Source organism: Xenopus tropicalis, chromosome 5 (assembly GCF_000004195.4).
Source record: "Xenopus tropicalis strain Nigerian chromosome 5, UCB_Xtro_10.0, whole genome shotgun sequence".
NCBI lineage: Eukaryota > Metazoa > Chordata > Amphibia > Anura > Pipidae > Xenopus > Xenopus tropicalis.
Window position 1 is genome coordinate 9,038,524 of NC_030681.2, and position 16,159 is coordinate 9,054,682.

The following is a 16,159-nucleotide window of genomic DNA, read 5'->3' on the forward strand; positions in this document are numbered from 1 at the left end:
TACTATAGCACTCCCTAACCATTGCCAAAAATATGGTGCCTCGGATTTTCTTTATAACAGTTTCAAGTACACAGAGGCTCAAGTACCCTCTTCAGAGGCCCAATAAATAAGTAATGTCTAAGGCATCTTGCAACAACCCCTCTACAGACAGGGCCTGTAATAGGGCCTGGAGTCTCAATAGAATTTCATATTGTGTTGCACAAAGGTGAATTTCTTACCAAAACTCTCCATCGTCACATCTCTTGATCAACTTTTCCCGCACATCCGGATCCACAGAATTCCACTCGCTGGAACTAGAAGAGAACGCAGAGTAAATGCCTTGAGGTCATCCACAGAACATGTATCCACCATGATCTTTCATTCTAATAGTGGTTCCCATATTAGTGACCAGACCAAGGCTTGTAGGTTCCCTTACTTGTCACTCCAGGCCCCGGTCCATTCCACTTCCCCCCAGGGATTTCTGATTCTGATCAGCTTTTCCAGGTTCCCTCGATATTGCACCTTGGAGAGGAAAGAACATTAACTCATAGAGAACTGCATCATTAGGTTGAATATATGGGTCAGTTACAGTGGATAAATAAAATATTTCAGCAACAGGAACAAATAGACGGTTGAGATCAGCACAACAGTAGAAGATGGGGGATTGGGAAGTGGGTCAGTCCAGCCCAATAGCTAGCTGACGTTACCCATATTAGGGCCACAAACAACAATGGTCATGTGACTCTAGGTCAACGCCCAACGGCAATAGAATTCCATCGCTATAAAGTGACCATAAGTTTTTGAACAAGCAGAAAATCCAAGGCTATTGTGATACTAATATCTACAGTTAGTATTAATGTGTGTATATATAGTTTATGTATGTGAGTGTATAGATTGGTTAGTATAGGGTGTGGGTGCTGGGTTTACTTGGAAGGGTTGAACTTGATGGACTCTGGTCTTTTTTCCACCCTATGTAACTATGTAACCATACCCTCCATAAAATACGTAGTTATGTGTTGGTAAAGCATATGTACCCAGCAACTACTTCCATTTACTCATATTCCATAGGAGGAGCAGAAATAACGGTGGACACCAACCTCTTCTGCTGCAGTCACAGAGTAGGCATGGCCCTTCACGAGCTTCTGGAATGTGATGGCTTCTGTCTCCGCTGCACTTGTGATCTGAAAGAATTACAAAAATGCAAACAAATGATATTATTTCGCTTTTGATTGTTGGAGAATGCGCACAGTGATTTGGGATTCTCTAGGCATATATATCAGTTTGGGAAGGGGGTGAGTAATAAGTAATCACTTAAAAATACTATGATTTGGGGGATAAAGACAAAGTAAATACGGTACATGTGGGAGATGTTCATGGGGGTTTAGCGGTACCAGGAATCTGGGCATTAAAGCTATCTTGGGGGGGCCAAATATGGGCTCTAGCAGCAGTTATAGTATGAGGAGTGGATGACATCAGTTATTACAGAGTAAGATGGAAACCACAGGGAAGACGGGGATAGGAACTTGTTATATCAGGGTTGCCACTTTTTCTTATAGTGGCCTTTCTATATTTTTATGTTTTTCCCTATTAATAACATTGGTATCAAGCATCAATTTACCAGCCAGCTGGCAACCTCTGCCTGTGGTACTAGGGACACAAAGGCCTTAACAGATCCCTAGGCAGCCATTTTTGGTACATTAAGTTCAAACCATGGATTCCACCCAGAGCATTATTATTAAGACATGAACGCTAGGGCAAGGAATCCAGACTGAAGGCTTTAGCCATCTATTCCAGGATCTACTGAACACAAAGAATAAAAGAAGTGACACGCACATCTATAGAGCAGCCCAGCAGAGATCCAGTCCTCAGAGCTTTCTGGATAATCTTGAACAGATTGGGTGGGGCCTTCCTCAGTTCATACCACTCTGCAAGTCCACCTGTGAAATCTTCAAACCCTTCGGTGGTGGTCCCACCCGAGAGAGCTTCATAGGATCCGTTCAGTCTACGTGACAGCAAAATACAGGATTAAGGACTGAGTTGGTTGGCCACTGCACCCCCCCAATGTCCAATCAAATATTTCCCTTCATTACAGTAAATGCTCTAGAAAAGTCAATGTTAATTGATAATTGGTTGTTGTGCAGTGGTTCATAATCCATCACAGTGATCTGTACGAAAGCTCTGCTGTGTTGGCTATTCAGTTAGAGCCAAAGGGATATCTATATCATTAAATTTAATCATAGCTAACCTTCAGGATTGACTTCCAGCAAAAGTCCTTTTGTATTGTACTTACTTGGCATAAGCCTTCTCCATGAGTGCGCTCCAGAACTCACTCCCCTCCGCTGAATGCACAAAAAGCAGCTTCCCATCCTTGGTTGGCAGACGATCATCAATGACAACATCCACCCACTCACCGTACTGCCAGAACTGAAAATAAATGAGGTGGAGTAATATTTACAGTCCAGCCACCAGGAGGCGCTGTGTAGAATTCCCTCTCTCCCTTTACTAAATGACCACCAGGAGGCGCTGTGTAGAATACCCTATCTCCCTTCCCTTTACTAAATGACCACCAGGAGGCGCTGTGTAGAATACCCTATCTCCCTTCCCTTTACTAAATGGCCACCAGGAGGCGCTGTGTAGAATTCCCTCTCTCCCTTCCCTTTACTAAATGGCCACCAGGAGGCGCTGTGTAGAATACCCTATCTCCCTTCCCTTTACTAAATGGCCACCAGGAGGCGCTGTGTAGAATTCCCTCTCTCCCTTCCCTTTACTAAATGGCCACCAGGAGGCGCTGTGTAGAATACCCTATCTCCCTTCCCTTTACTAAATGGCCACCAGGAGGCGCTGTGTAGAATTCCCTCTCTCCCTTTACTAAATGACCACCAGGAGGCGCTGTGTAGAATTCCCTCTCTCCCTTCCCTTTACTAAATGGCCACCAGGAGGCGCTGTGTAGAATACCCTATCTCCCTTCCCTTTACTAAATGGCCACCAGGAGGCGCTGTGTAGAATTCCCTCTCTCCCTTCCCTTTACTAAATGGCCACCAGGAGGCGCTGTGTAGAATACCCTATCTCCCTTCCCTTTACTAAATGGCCACCAGGAGGCGCTGTGTAGAATTCCCTCTCTCCCTTTACTAAATGACCACCAGGAGGCGCTGTGTAGAATTCCCTCTCTCCCTTCCCTTTACTAAATGGCCACCAGGAGGCGCTGTGTAGAATACCCTCTCTCCCTTCCCTTTACTAAATGGCCACCAGGAGGCGCTGTGTAGAATACCCTCTGTCCCTTCCATTTACTAAATGGCCACCAGGAGGCGCTGTGTAGAATTCCCTCTCTCCCTTCCCTTTACTAAATGGCCACCAGGAGGCGCTGTGTAGAATACCCTCTGTCCCTTCCATTTACTAAATGGCCACCAGGAGGCGCTGTGTAGAATTCCCTCTCTCCCTTCCCTTTACTAAATGGCCACCAGGAGGCGCTGTGTAGAATACCCTCTCTCCCTTCCCTTTACTAAATAGCCACCAGGAGGCGCTGTGTAGAATACACTCTCTCCCTTCTCTTTACTAAATAGCCACCAGGAGGCGCTGTGTAGAATACCCTCTCTCCCTTGCCTTTACTAAATAGCCACCAGGAGGCGCTGTGTAGAATTCCCTCTCTCCCTTCCCTTTACTAAAAGGAGATCTTCGGCACCCAATTGTTCCAATCACAACACACACACAGAACCCAATCAGCCACGTCTCTTTGCATGAAAACAACAATGAACTGATTTCCCTGCTGAATTTCCATTGCAAATGAATAGGTCCAGCCGGTGGATTCCCCCCAAAGATATGAAATTTTGGAGGCAGAACAATTACCTGGAAGTGGAATATTCCGGCATAGTTCTCTTGGAAGCTCTGATCCTTTGGAACAACCCGGGACAGAATCTGCTCATTCAGGGTGAGGGAGGCAATGGCCGCAAGTAACCAGCAGTCACCTGGGGAAACACAGAGGGAGTCAGTGTCTGTGGGGCTGTGTGTGTACTCAGTCTGCTCGGCTGGAACTCAGCAATGGGCTGGGGGGGGGGGGGGGGCATCATGGGATTTTCCTGTATACGGTTATGGCAGGAATAAACAGTCTCAGGCAGTTTTCCATAAAACAAATCTGAAAAATATTCTGTCCTACTGGGAAGCTGCAAATGTGCTTTGCTCTGCAATAATATGGCATAAATGCACCGACTTCATGCCATCCGCAGGGTATTTCCAGATAACAAATCCTATACCTGTATACACAGGGATCAGCAAACAGGTATAGGATTCGTTAACCCATTATCCAAAAAGCTCTGAATTACAGGAAGGCCGTCTCCCACAGACTTAATTTTAATCAAATAATTCACATTTTTAAATTTGATTTCCTTGTACTTGATCCCAACTAAGATATAATTACCCCTTATTGGGGCAGAACAGCCCTATTGGGTTTATTTAATGGTTAAATGATTCCCTTTTCTCTGTAATAATAAAACAGTACCTGTACTTGATCCCAACTAAGATATAATTACCCCTTATTGGGGCAGAACAGCCCTATTGGGTTTATTTAATGGTTAAATGATTCCCTTTTCTCTGTAATAATAAAACAGTACCTGTACTTGATCCCAACTAAGATATAATTACCCCTTATTGGGGCAGAACAGCCCTATTGGGTTTATTTAATGGTTAAATGATTCCCTTTTCTCTGTAATAATAAAACAGTACCTGTACTTGATCCCAACTAAGATATAATTACCCCTTATTGGGGCAGAACAGCCCTATTGGGTTTATTTCATGGTTAAATGATTCCCTTTTCTCTGTAATAATAAAACAGTACCTGTACTTGATCCCAACTAAGATATAATTACCCCTTATTGGGGCAGAACAGCCCTATTGGGTTTATTTCATGGTTAAATGATTCCTTTTTCTCTGTAATAATAAAACAGTACCTGTACTTGATCCCAACTAAGATATAATTACCCCTTATTGGGGCAGAACAGCCCTATTGGGTTTATTTAATGGTTAAATGATTCCATGGTAACTCTGGTTTGATTGAAAGGGAAAACTCTATATTAAAGGGCACATATACCATCCCACCATGATTTTTGGGGGGGGGGGGGGTCTGTGTAGGAATTAACCCCTAAACTCCTTCTCTGTAGGGATCCTCAGTATCTACAGAAGGTCTTAAAAGGCTATAATGCATTTTGCTCAGCTGAAGGCGCCAGATCCCCTTTGGCTCCCAATATTCGCGTGAGTGATGCCTGGAACTTTAAGCCCAGAGGCGTTTGCAGTCTGATATCCATTAAGTATTTGTGCACAAACCCACACCCACACCTACACCCACACCTACACCGGGCTCGATCCCATCACCTGCAGTGTGGGAGGAAACCTGAGCACCCAAGGGACCGGGGCCATTTGTAACCCAATACTAAAAATAAAGCTGCTCTGAGCCTGGGAGTGGCCCTGTGGGGCAGGTGGGGGCCTACAATTACCAGTTCTTCACATAACAAATAATAATGACATTATTACCCTGAGCCATTCCAACAAAGACCAATTATATCTCTTTATTGCTCCCTTTTAAAGGATCAATAGACGACTAACAACAAAAAAATGCTACAGGATTGTTCAGCCATTAACATGGATTTAAGCGGCTTATTTACCCTTGAGTACAAGGTACTGGCCCGACTCGCATTGTTACAGAGAGAAGGAAATGGGTCACAAACGGAGAGAGGTTGTGGGGAGACAATGGCACTTTATGGTGCTGAAGATTCTACTAGGGGTGAAATGAAAGGGTTAAATAGGACACAATAAGTAAAGACACTGTCGTATTTTGGAGCTTTCTGGATAATGGATTTCTGAATCATATCTCCTGCATCCCTTCACTTGTTGTCCCCAGTCACCTGGAATGTATACTCAGTCACAGTCTGTGTCTCGGGTTTTGAGATAAGGAGGGGTTCATTATCTAGATGCATTATCTATAGCAGTGATTCATTAGACCAAGTCTTTAGGAGATGAAGCGTCCAATGACGTGAAACTTATTTGGAGGGAGGAGCCATACACAGGCCGATTGTAGCTGCTGATATCGGTCCCTAAAGGTCCCCATACACGGGCCAACTCTAGCTGCTATCGGTCCCTAAAGGTCCCCATACACGGGCCAACTCTAGCTGCTATCGGTCCCTAAAGGTCCCCATACACGGGCCAACTCTAGCTGCTGATATCGGTCCCTAAAGGTCCCCATACACGGGTTGATTTTAGCTGTTGATATTGGTCCCTAAAGGTCCCCATACACGGGTTGATTTTAGCTGTTGATATTGGTCCCTAAAGGTCCCCATACACGGGTTGATTTTAGCTGTTGATATTGGTCCCTAAAGGTCCCCATACACGGGCCGATTCTAGCTGCTGCTATCGGTCCCTAAAGGTCCCCATACACGGGCCGATTCTAGCTGCTGCTATCGGTCCCTAAAGGTCCCCATACACGGGCCGATTCTAGCTGCTGATATCGGTCCCTAAAGGTCCCCATACACGGGCCGATTCTAGCTGCTGCTATCGGTCCCTAAAGGTCCCCATACACGGGCCGATTCTAGCTGCTGATATCGGTCCCTAAAGGTCCCTATACACAGGCCGATTCTAGCTGCTGATATCGGTCCCTAAAGGTCCCCATACATGGGCCAATTCTAGCTGCTGATATTGGTCCCTAAAGGTCCCCATACACGGGCCGATTCTAGCTGCTGATATGGGTCCCTTAGACCAAATCAGCAGCTAGTGCCCGTGTATGGGCACTACCGACGGGCCTGTCTGACCTATATCTAGTCTGAAATCGGCCAGATCTCAATCGGGCAGGTTAGAAAATCTAGTCAGATTGGGACCCCATTGTCTCGTTGATATCCGGATATCGGGTGAAGATCTGCTCGCTTGGCGATCTGGCAATCTCGACCCGACCAACATCTGACCTGAAATTGGGCAGATATCGATCGGGCAGGTTAAAAAATTTAGTCGGATCGGGGACCGCATCAGCTCGTTGATGGGGTCCCCAAACTGACTGCTCCTATTACTGGCGTTCTAATTCGATCGTTTGGCCCCAGGGCCATTAGCCTGAATTCACCCGATATCGCCCACCCGTAGGTGGGGATATCGAGAGAAGATCCGCTCGCTTGGCAACCTCGTGTATGGCCACCTTAAGGTACCTCTGGCCTTTTGAATACATTTATGATTGTTTTGTGCACCAAATAAATATTGTGTGTTACAATAGGGCTTGTCTAGGGGGTGATAATTGAATTTAGGGCTGACTCCATACAACACAACCACAAAAATAAGGATCTTTTGTTTGTGCTTTGGGACAGAAATTCACAGCATTCTTTGTTTTGTTTCTGTGCATATGGAATGATCACTCCAACGTTATGTCATTACACTAATTGGTACAAGGGAAACAAGGCACTCTCCAAGCACAGTTTCTCCTTGGTGTCCTGCCAAAGGCAGCTGATAGTACTAAAGGCAAAGCACCGGGAATGGCAAAACCTCAAAGGAATGTTAATGAAAACATTACATGGCACTAATACACTATGATGGCGCAGCACTGCGACTCCCAGAGGGGGTTAGAATGCAGACTGTACTGCAGCAGCAGTGATGGGGGGGAGATATAGAGCAGGCTGGGGGCTGTGCCATGCACTGCAGGGGTCAATGCTAAGGAAAGGAAGATACTAGGGAGGCTAGGGTGTGTGCCCTGTAATGATGGGAGCAATACTAAGGATATCCTGAGGGTAAGAACCCATGGAGCAGTTCAGTCGCCCGTGATAGATCTCAACAAAACAACGCAAAGGGCTTTCCACCGGCGCCTCCTATTGTTGCCGGTGGAAAACCATTTCAGAGTGGTTAGTTGCCAGCAATAACAGAGATCTATTGGGGGCGACTGAACCGCTCCGTGGGTTCTTGACCTAAAGGAGGCCATACAGGGACAGGTTTCAGCTGATGATTTGGGTCCTCCAGACTGATTCGGTAGCTTATCTGCCCGTGTATAGGAAGCCCCGATGGGCCTACTTGATCAATATCTGGAGGAAAATTGGGCAAATCTCAATCAGGATTCAGGCAGGTTTGATTTTCCGCGTCAAGGAGCTGATATGGTCGGTCCTTGGTCTGTCGGCCCATATACCCGCTGTGTTAATTTGACTGTAAGTGGGCATATCAGGAGACAATCCGCTTGTTTGGTGACTTTGCCAAATGAGCGGATGGCCACCTTCAGAATCAGAAATCAGGTTGGTGTAAGCTTCACCAATCTTCTACAACCATTTGCATGCAGAGGGACAATGGTCCACTACCGCCACTACCACTATGTTTGGGCAAGAAAAGAAATTATTAAACCATACAAAAAGCTGTACCTGTAGCAGGTTGGGGACCACAAATATCTTAGTGCATTTGGTAGCCCTCCAGTTGGGGAGCTATGAGTGCTTTAATAATGGTTATGACACACAGTGAGATACGCAATCTCCTTCATGTGTATAAATACCCTGCAGTGTAGTGACCCAGGCGCTGACCTGCAACTAGTGGGACCTGAAAGTTTACCCTTACTTGGGTTAGGGTTGGAATTTAGGTGACCATTGTGGGTCAGGCTTGGGGGTGGGTCAGACTGGGGAAGTACACTCTTCTGCTCCCAAAGTTTCCCTGTCTTGGAACCTAAGGTGTGCGCAGAAGTAGCCCATAAAGGGAAAGATGCAAGTACAGGTTGGGTGCGGGTCCTACAATTGCAACATTTTGCATTTTATCCTGACCCAAGCATACAACTGCAGCAGATGGTGTGCTGGCTGCTATAATCCAGGCTGTGTGAGTGCTCTGCTTTCCTACTGCGGAAGTGAAGGGAACCCAGGAGATTCATTACTTGAACCAAAGCCATGAATCAATGCTGAGAAACAGGATAATAACGTTTCTGCCAAGTTACCTGTAAATACAGACACACCCAGTGGCATCTGGAGAAGAGCTCTGTATTGGTTTTTCCCAGCTAGGACAACTAAAGCCTAAAAACAATCATTGCTGAATTTTATATCCTGTCCTTATGGTGCCAGCCCAGAGGTTCAGCAGCCGCATAACAGTAATGATCAAGGCCTTTAAATCTGCCCCCAGCAGCTCCCCATCTTGGACCTTGTTAGGCCCTCTATTGTGTGTCAGTGGCACTGCACGTGCTCAGTGGGCTCTGGGCTACTGCTGAGAAGCTTAGGGGGCGGGGAAATCATCAAGCAGGAAATGAGGTTCATCTGTCACAGAAGATGATACAGGGCTCAGTGCACTGGTTTCTATGGTGCCATGTAATTTGAATCTGAATGAATCATTCATTTGTAATTTGACTTGTGTTGTGAGCGTTATATTGTATATATACCGTATAGCGGGCCCGTTATAGTGTGTATATACCGTATAGTGGGCCCGTTATAGTGTGTATATACTGTATAGTGGGCCCGTTATAGTGTATATATACTGTATAGCGGGCCCGTTATAGTGTATATATACTATATAGTGGGTCCGTTATAGTGTATATATACTGTATAGCGTGCCCGTTATAGTGTATATATACTGTATAGTGTGCCCGTTATAGTGTATATATACTGTATAGTGTGCCCGTTATAGTGTATATATACTGTATAGTGGGCCCGTTATAGTGTATATATACTGTATAGCAGTGATCCCCAACCAGTGGCTCGTGAGCAACATGTTGCTCCCCAACCCCTTGGATGTTGCTCTCGGTGCCCCCAAACCAGGGAGTTATTTTTAAATTCCTGACTTGGGGGAAAGTTTTGGTTGAATAAAAACAAGATTTGCTACCAAATAAAGCCCCTGTAAGCTGATAGGGTGCATAGAGGCCCCTAATAGCCAATCACAGCCCTTATTTGGCTCCTCCATGAACTTTTATGGTGCTTGTGTTGCTCTCCAAGTCTTTTTACATTTGACTGTGGCTCACGAGTAAGAAAGGTTGGGGACCCCTGCTGTATAGTGTGCCCGTTATAGTGTATATACTGTATAGTGTGCCCGTTATAGTGTGTATATACTGTATAGTGGGCCCGTTATAGTGTATATATACTGTATAGTGGGCCCGTTATAGTGTATATATACTGTATAGTGGGCCCGTTATAGTGTATATATACTGTATAGTGGGCCGTGTATATACTGTATAGTGGGCCCGTTATAGTGTATATATACTGTATAGTGGGCCCGTTATAGTGTGTATATACTGTATAGTGGGCCCGTTATAGTGTATATATACTGTATAGTGGGCCCGTTATAGTGTATATATACTGTATAGTGGGCCCGTTATAGTGTATATATACTGTATAGTGTGCCCGTTATAGTGTATATATACTGTATAGTGTGCCCGTTATAGTGTATATATACTGTATAGTGGGCCCATTATAGTGTATATATACTGTATAGTGGGCCCGTTATAGTGTATATATATACTGTATAGTGGGCCTTTATAGTGTATATATATACTGTATAGTGGGCCCGTTATAGTGTGTATATACTGTATAGTGTGCCCGTTATAGTGTATATACTGTATAGTGTGCCCGTTATAGTGTGTATATATACTGTATAGTGGGCCCGTTATAGTGTATATATACTGTATAGTGGGCCTGTTATAGTGTATATATACTGTATAGCGGGCCCGTTATAGTGTATATACTGTATAGTGTGCCCGTTATAGTGTGTATATATACTGTATAGTGGGCCCGTTATAGTGTATATATACTGTATAGTGGGCCCATTATAGTGTATATATACTGTATAGTGGGCCCGTTATAGTGTATATATACTGTATAGTGGGCCCGTTATAGTGTATATATACTGTATAGCGGGCCCGTTATAGTGTATATACTGTATAGTGTGCCCGTTATAGTGTGTATATATACTGTATAGTGGGCCCGTTATAGTGTATATATACTGTATAGTGTGCCCGTTATAGTGTGTATATATACTGTATAGTGGGCCCGTTATAGTGTGTATATATACTGTATAGTGGGCCCATTATAGTGTATATATACTGTATAGTGGGCCCGTTATAGTGTATATATACTGTATAGTGGGCCCGTTATAGTGTATATATACTGTATAGTGGGCCCGTTATAGTGTATATATACTGTATAGTGGGCCCGTTATAGTGTATATATACTGTATAGTGGGCCTGTTATAGTGTATATATACTGTATAGTGGGCCCGTTATAGTGTATATATACTGTATAGTGGGCCCGTTATAGTGTATATATACTGTATAGTGGGCCCGTTATAGTGTATATATACTGTATAGTGGGCCCATTATAGTGTATATATACTGTATAGTGGGCCCATTATAGTGTATATATACTGTATAGTGGGCCCATTATAGTGTATATATACTGTATAGTGGGCCCATTATAGTGTATATATACTGTATAGTGGGCCCGTTATAGTGTATATATACTGTATAGTGGGCCCGTTATAGTGTATATATACTGTATAGTGGGCCCGTTATAGTGTGTATATACTGTATAGTGGGCCCGTTATAGTGTATATAGACTGTATAGTGGGCCTGTTATAGTGTGTATATACTGTATAGTGGGCCCGTTATAGTGTGTATATACTGTATAGTGGGCCCGTTATAGTGTATATATACTGTATAGTGGGCCCGTTATAGTGTGTATATACTGTATAGTGGGCCCGTTATAGTGTATATATACTGTATAGTGGGCCCGTTATAGTGTATATATACTGTATAGTGGGCCCGTTATAGTGTATATATACTGTATAGTGGGCCCGTTATAGTGTATATAGACTGTATAGTGGGCCTGTTATAGTGTGTATATACTGTATAGTGGGCCCGTTATAGTGTATATAGACTGTATAGTGGGCCCGTTATAGTGTGTATATACTGTATAGTGGGCCCGTTATAGTGTATATATACTGTATAGTGGGCCCGTTATAGTGTATATATACTGTATAGTGGGCCCGTTATAGTGTATATATACTGTATAGTGGGCCCGTTATAGTGTATATATACTGTATAGTGGGCCCGTTATAGTGTATATATACTGTATAGTGGGCCCGTTATAGTGTATATATACTGTATAGTGGGCCCGTTATAGTGTATATATACTGTATATTCTGACTGCAACCTGTCAGGACATTACTGTTATAGAGCTGTAGTTCTACTTTAATCCTCACCCTCCAGAACACCAGACAGAGACTGGTGTGGTGACTGTGTTGCCATAGAAACCAGCAACAGGAAATGCCACACTCAGTCTCTGCTGTCAGCTTCCTGTGTAATCTTCTCTCTAAATGACTTGGCAGCGAGTGATCTCTAACAACTGTGCTACAGAACCAGTCACCAGGGAAAGGCCTGTGCACCAAAGTACCTGTCCAACCCACTAATTACTCAGCCCTACTCCAGGCCTCTTAGGGTGAAGACACACAGAGCTACTAGTAGCAGCTACTTGTCACAGCTACAGAAACAGACAATGCTGATCATTTACTGATAATTGTCTCTACATGTGGTTTACCAGAGGCAATTCTCAGTATTGTCTATGGCAGGGGATTTTCTGGCATTTAGTAGCTGCTACTAAGCAGTTCTGTGTGCTTTGCCCTTACATATTGATCCAGAGGTGATTTCTATCACAGAACCTCATATTTCTATTTCTAATCTCCCATCGCACCAAGATTCTGCAAGCCCCCAGATAATAACCACATCGCTATCATCAACGGTGCAGTTACACACAAGGCAACAGGTAATGCCCCGGGCCCATAGTGCCCATTCTTACCCAGGGCTCCTTGGCAGATATCAGTGCGAGTCGCTCCTCCTGCGATGAACTGAGGGTCTGGGCACAGGTCCTGGAATAAAACACAAAGACAAGTCCATAAGGCTCTAAAGGCTAAAGTTCACCCACTGGGGACAAAGAATTAAAACTGAAAAACTGAGGTATAAACATAGACTTCATAATTTGGTTTGTGTGAGGTGCTGCTGTAACTGAAAGGTGAACTGCAGAAGAGTAAAGCGCTTGGGGTGTAATGAAGGATGGAAGGAACTGAATAAACAATTGAGGTTGTGAGGAAGAGACCGAATATCTAAGGATAGAGACAGGACACCGAGTAACTGAGGTTGGAGAGAGGAGACCAAGTAGCTGAGGTTGGAGAGAGGAGACCAAGTAGCTGAGGTTGGAGAGAGGAGACCAAGTAGCTGAGGTTGGAGAGAGGAGACCGAGTAACTGAGGTTGGAGAGAGGAGACCGAGTAACTGAGGTTGGAGAGAGGAGACCGAGTAACTGAGGTTGGAGAGAGGAGACCAAGTAGCTGAGGTTGGAGAGAGGAGACCGAGTAACTGAGGTTGGAGAGAGGAGACCGAGTAACTGAGGTTGGAGAGAGGAGACCAAGTAGCTGAGGTTGGAGAGAGACCGAGTAACTGAGGTTGAAGAGAGGCCAAGAAACTGGGGTTGAAGAGAGGAAATTGAGTAGCTGATATTGTAGGGAGGAAACTGAATAGCTAAGGGGAGACTGAGTAGCCGAAGTTGTGGGGAGAAGAGTAGCTGAAGTTAGCTGAGAGACAAAGGTACAAAGATTATGAGTATGAAAATGCATGAAAGAGTCATTATATCTAATCACTTCACAGCCATAAAATATATTGATGATGTAGGGCTCCCATTTATATTGCATCTGATATCTGGGCAAACAGCTTTACTACACTACTTTACTACACATGACAAATGGCTTTACTACCGGATATGACACTTAGTGGGGCTCTTTCTGCTAAGCAGAAAGCTATTTAAAGGGGAAGTTTAACAAACGTTCAGATACTTATAGATATTACAGGTACATTTACTCTAAGCAACTTTTCAGTTCTCATGAAACACGGCAAAGTCCCCTTGCAGGCATAGGACAGAAATCCTGAAAACATATTGGACTTTATTGCTTTTGTGGGTGCTATAGAGTGATCCCCTGGGAACTGGAGGACAGAGAAGCCTCCAGGGGAGTTATACGCAGTATATAATACACAGGGATAGGAGCAGCAGTTACATTGCAGTGATAGTCGGAGAGGAATAAAATAAGAAATGCAATGCAATTTGCCTTGTCACCGTACCAGCCAGGGAAAATGCTTCATTAAGTTGAATTTCCTCGAATGCTCTGGCTTTGCTAATTATACCCCCGGGAGTAGGAAATCCCATTACTGGGCTCTGAGGGTTCATTAGCTGAGCAATAGAACGATTCCCCTATAAACTCCCATCAGTGAGTGTTTAACTGTCTGTCTATGGCCCCCAGTTTGGCCACAAGATCATGGGCTTTTTTATGGCATCACCATTTTCATATAAATAATTATATCACACTAAATGGGGTATATGGGGTGAGATATGGGGGTTTTACTGAGCAATCGTCAATGCTTTATACAGGCGCAGGTTTCTGTTTTGGTACAAGCATGGCGGCTGCCATAACCTCTCCTGGGAATCACAGGAATAAACCAATTATCACTAAGTAGCTTAGTAACTCAATTAACCAGTACAGCAGAGCACCACATTTGCAACTCTGGATTTTATGTTTTCCAGGAATTGAGGCTATTTTGACGCAGTCCCAATCAGGCAACCTTCGCTTTTTTAGCCCACGGTTTAAATGTTTCCCGGGATTTACACGTGCTCCCCTGGGAAACATAAAATTGGGGTTCTGCTGTATTGGTGACAGTCACCATTCACCGACTCCAATGGAAGGGGAAGGGGTCAGGAAGGAAAACACCACAAAAAAAGGAGAGGTGGAGGGGGCAATATCATTAGTGCCTTCTTGTGTTGCACAGTAAGGATATGAGAGACAGGCATTAATGCGTGGGTGACTATATACAGGGGATATGAGGGGTGCACACTTGACCCTATTACTATAATATAATTACTTCTATACCCCCCTAGAAGGCAAAGTGGCTTTAAACCCTGCTCACAGATAAAGAATGAATACCTGCCAACGTCTGTAAGTAAATGTAATGTTCTAGGCCAGTGCTGTCCAACTTCTGTTGTACCGAGGGCTGGAATTTTTCCGACCTACGTGGTGGAGGGCCGATAATGGAAGCCAGTTTTGACCACTCCCCTTTTTGAAACTGCACCCACTTGAAACCACACCCATGTTATCACATGACCATACCCATATTAATGGTTGTAGTACAGCAAAAACCTGCCATACCTGTGTGTGCCATACTCTGCCTTCCCTACCCTGCCTGTGTGTGCCATACTCTGCCTTCCCTACCCTGCCTGTGTGTGCCATACTCTGCCTTCCCTACCCTGCCTGTGTGCCATACTTGGCTGGTTTGTGCCATACTTGGCCTGTGTGTGCCATACTCTGCCTTCCCTACCCTGCCTGTGTGCCATACTTGGCTGGTTTGTGCCATACTTGGCCTGTGTGTGCCATACTCTGCCTTCCCTACCTTGCCTGCGTGGGCTATACTTTCACTGTGTTTGCCATTCTTGGTTGGTTTGTGCCATACTCTGCCTGTGTGTGCCATACTCTGCCTTCCCTACCCTGCCTGTGTGTGCCATACTCTGCTTGCCCTATGATGCCTGTGTGTATGGCACACACAGGCAGCATACAGTGACACAATGCTGGCACTGCTCCTACAGTCTGCACAATAACTATATATTAAAAAACTTTTTAATTGCAGTACCACCTCAGTATATTTTCTTTTTGTAGTGTGCAGGGATTATTTGTGGGTTTCTACTGCTCCTGAGGTGTGAACAGGGGAACAATGGGAGTGATTACAGCCTGAGCCTGAGGTGTGAACACTGCAGGGGGTGAACAATGCAGAGATTAAAAGGTGTGAACAACACAGGGAATTACATATTTAAACAATACTGCCTGATTACAGCCTGAATCTGAGGTGAGAACCATGAAGGGGGGGCAGTTAATCTCAGTACTGATACCATTTAAAGCTTACACAAGAGTAAGCCATCAAAGCAGCCAGACAGGTGGGGGGCCACACAGAGGGGCCCGCGGGCCGCCAGTTGGACAGCACTGTTCTAGGCCACTGCCCAGATCTCGACCCATTAATGGGTAAGCTCTGCCCTTTGGGAGGTCTCCAAATTGGGACTGTCCCACCCTGGACAGGGATGAAAGAAGGGGGCATGGAGGCTAGGGGGAAAGGCTGTATTAATCACTATTTGACCAAAAGTATCCAAAAACATGCTTGTCACAAAGCCAAAAATATGAGTTTGCCCCTC

The 16,159-nt window shown here is 44.7% G+C and overlaps 2 protein-coding genes across 5 annotated transcripts in view; one reads left to right on the plus strand and one right to left on the minus strand.

The window, feature by feature from the left end:
* The window catches only part of tp53bp2 (tumor protein p53 binding protein 2), a gene marked incomplete at its 3' end in the record, with an annotated part of 56,068 nt that extends 50,589 nt beyond the window's left edge, over nt 1-5,479 (plus strand). The window contains 1 exon segment of the mRNA NM_001016036.4: nt 5,466-5,479.
* Nucleotides 1-16,159, minus strand: part of capn2 (calpain 2) — a 38,676-nt gene that overhangs the window by 18,146 nt on the left and 4,371 nt on the right. For all 4 annotated transcript variants that reach the window (XM_031901618.1, XM_031901617.1, XM_031901616.1 and 1 more), the window contains exons 2-8: nt 12,738-12,807; nt 3,823-3,941; nt 2,270-2,403; nt 1,813-1,981; nt 1,077-1,160; nt 416-501; nt 219-293 (exon numbers count right to left, since the gene is read on the minus strand). In XM_031901618.1, coding sequence (XP_031757478.1) covers nt 219-293; nt 416-501; nt 1,077-1,160; nt 1,813-1,981; nt 2,270-2,403; nt 3,823-3,941; nt 12,738-12,807 — 737 coding nt within the window. The remainder of the gene's footprint in view (nt 1-218; nt 294-415; nt 502-1,076; nt 1,161-1,812; nt 1,982-2,269; nt 2,404-3,822; nt 3,942-12,737; nt 12,808-16,159) is intronic.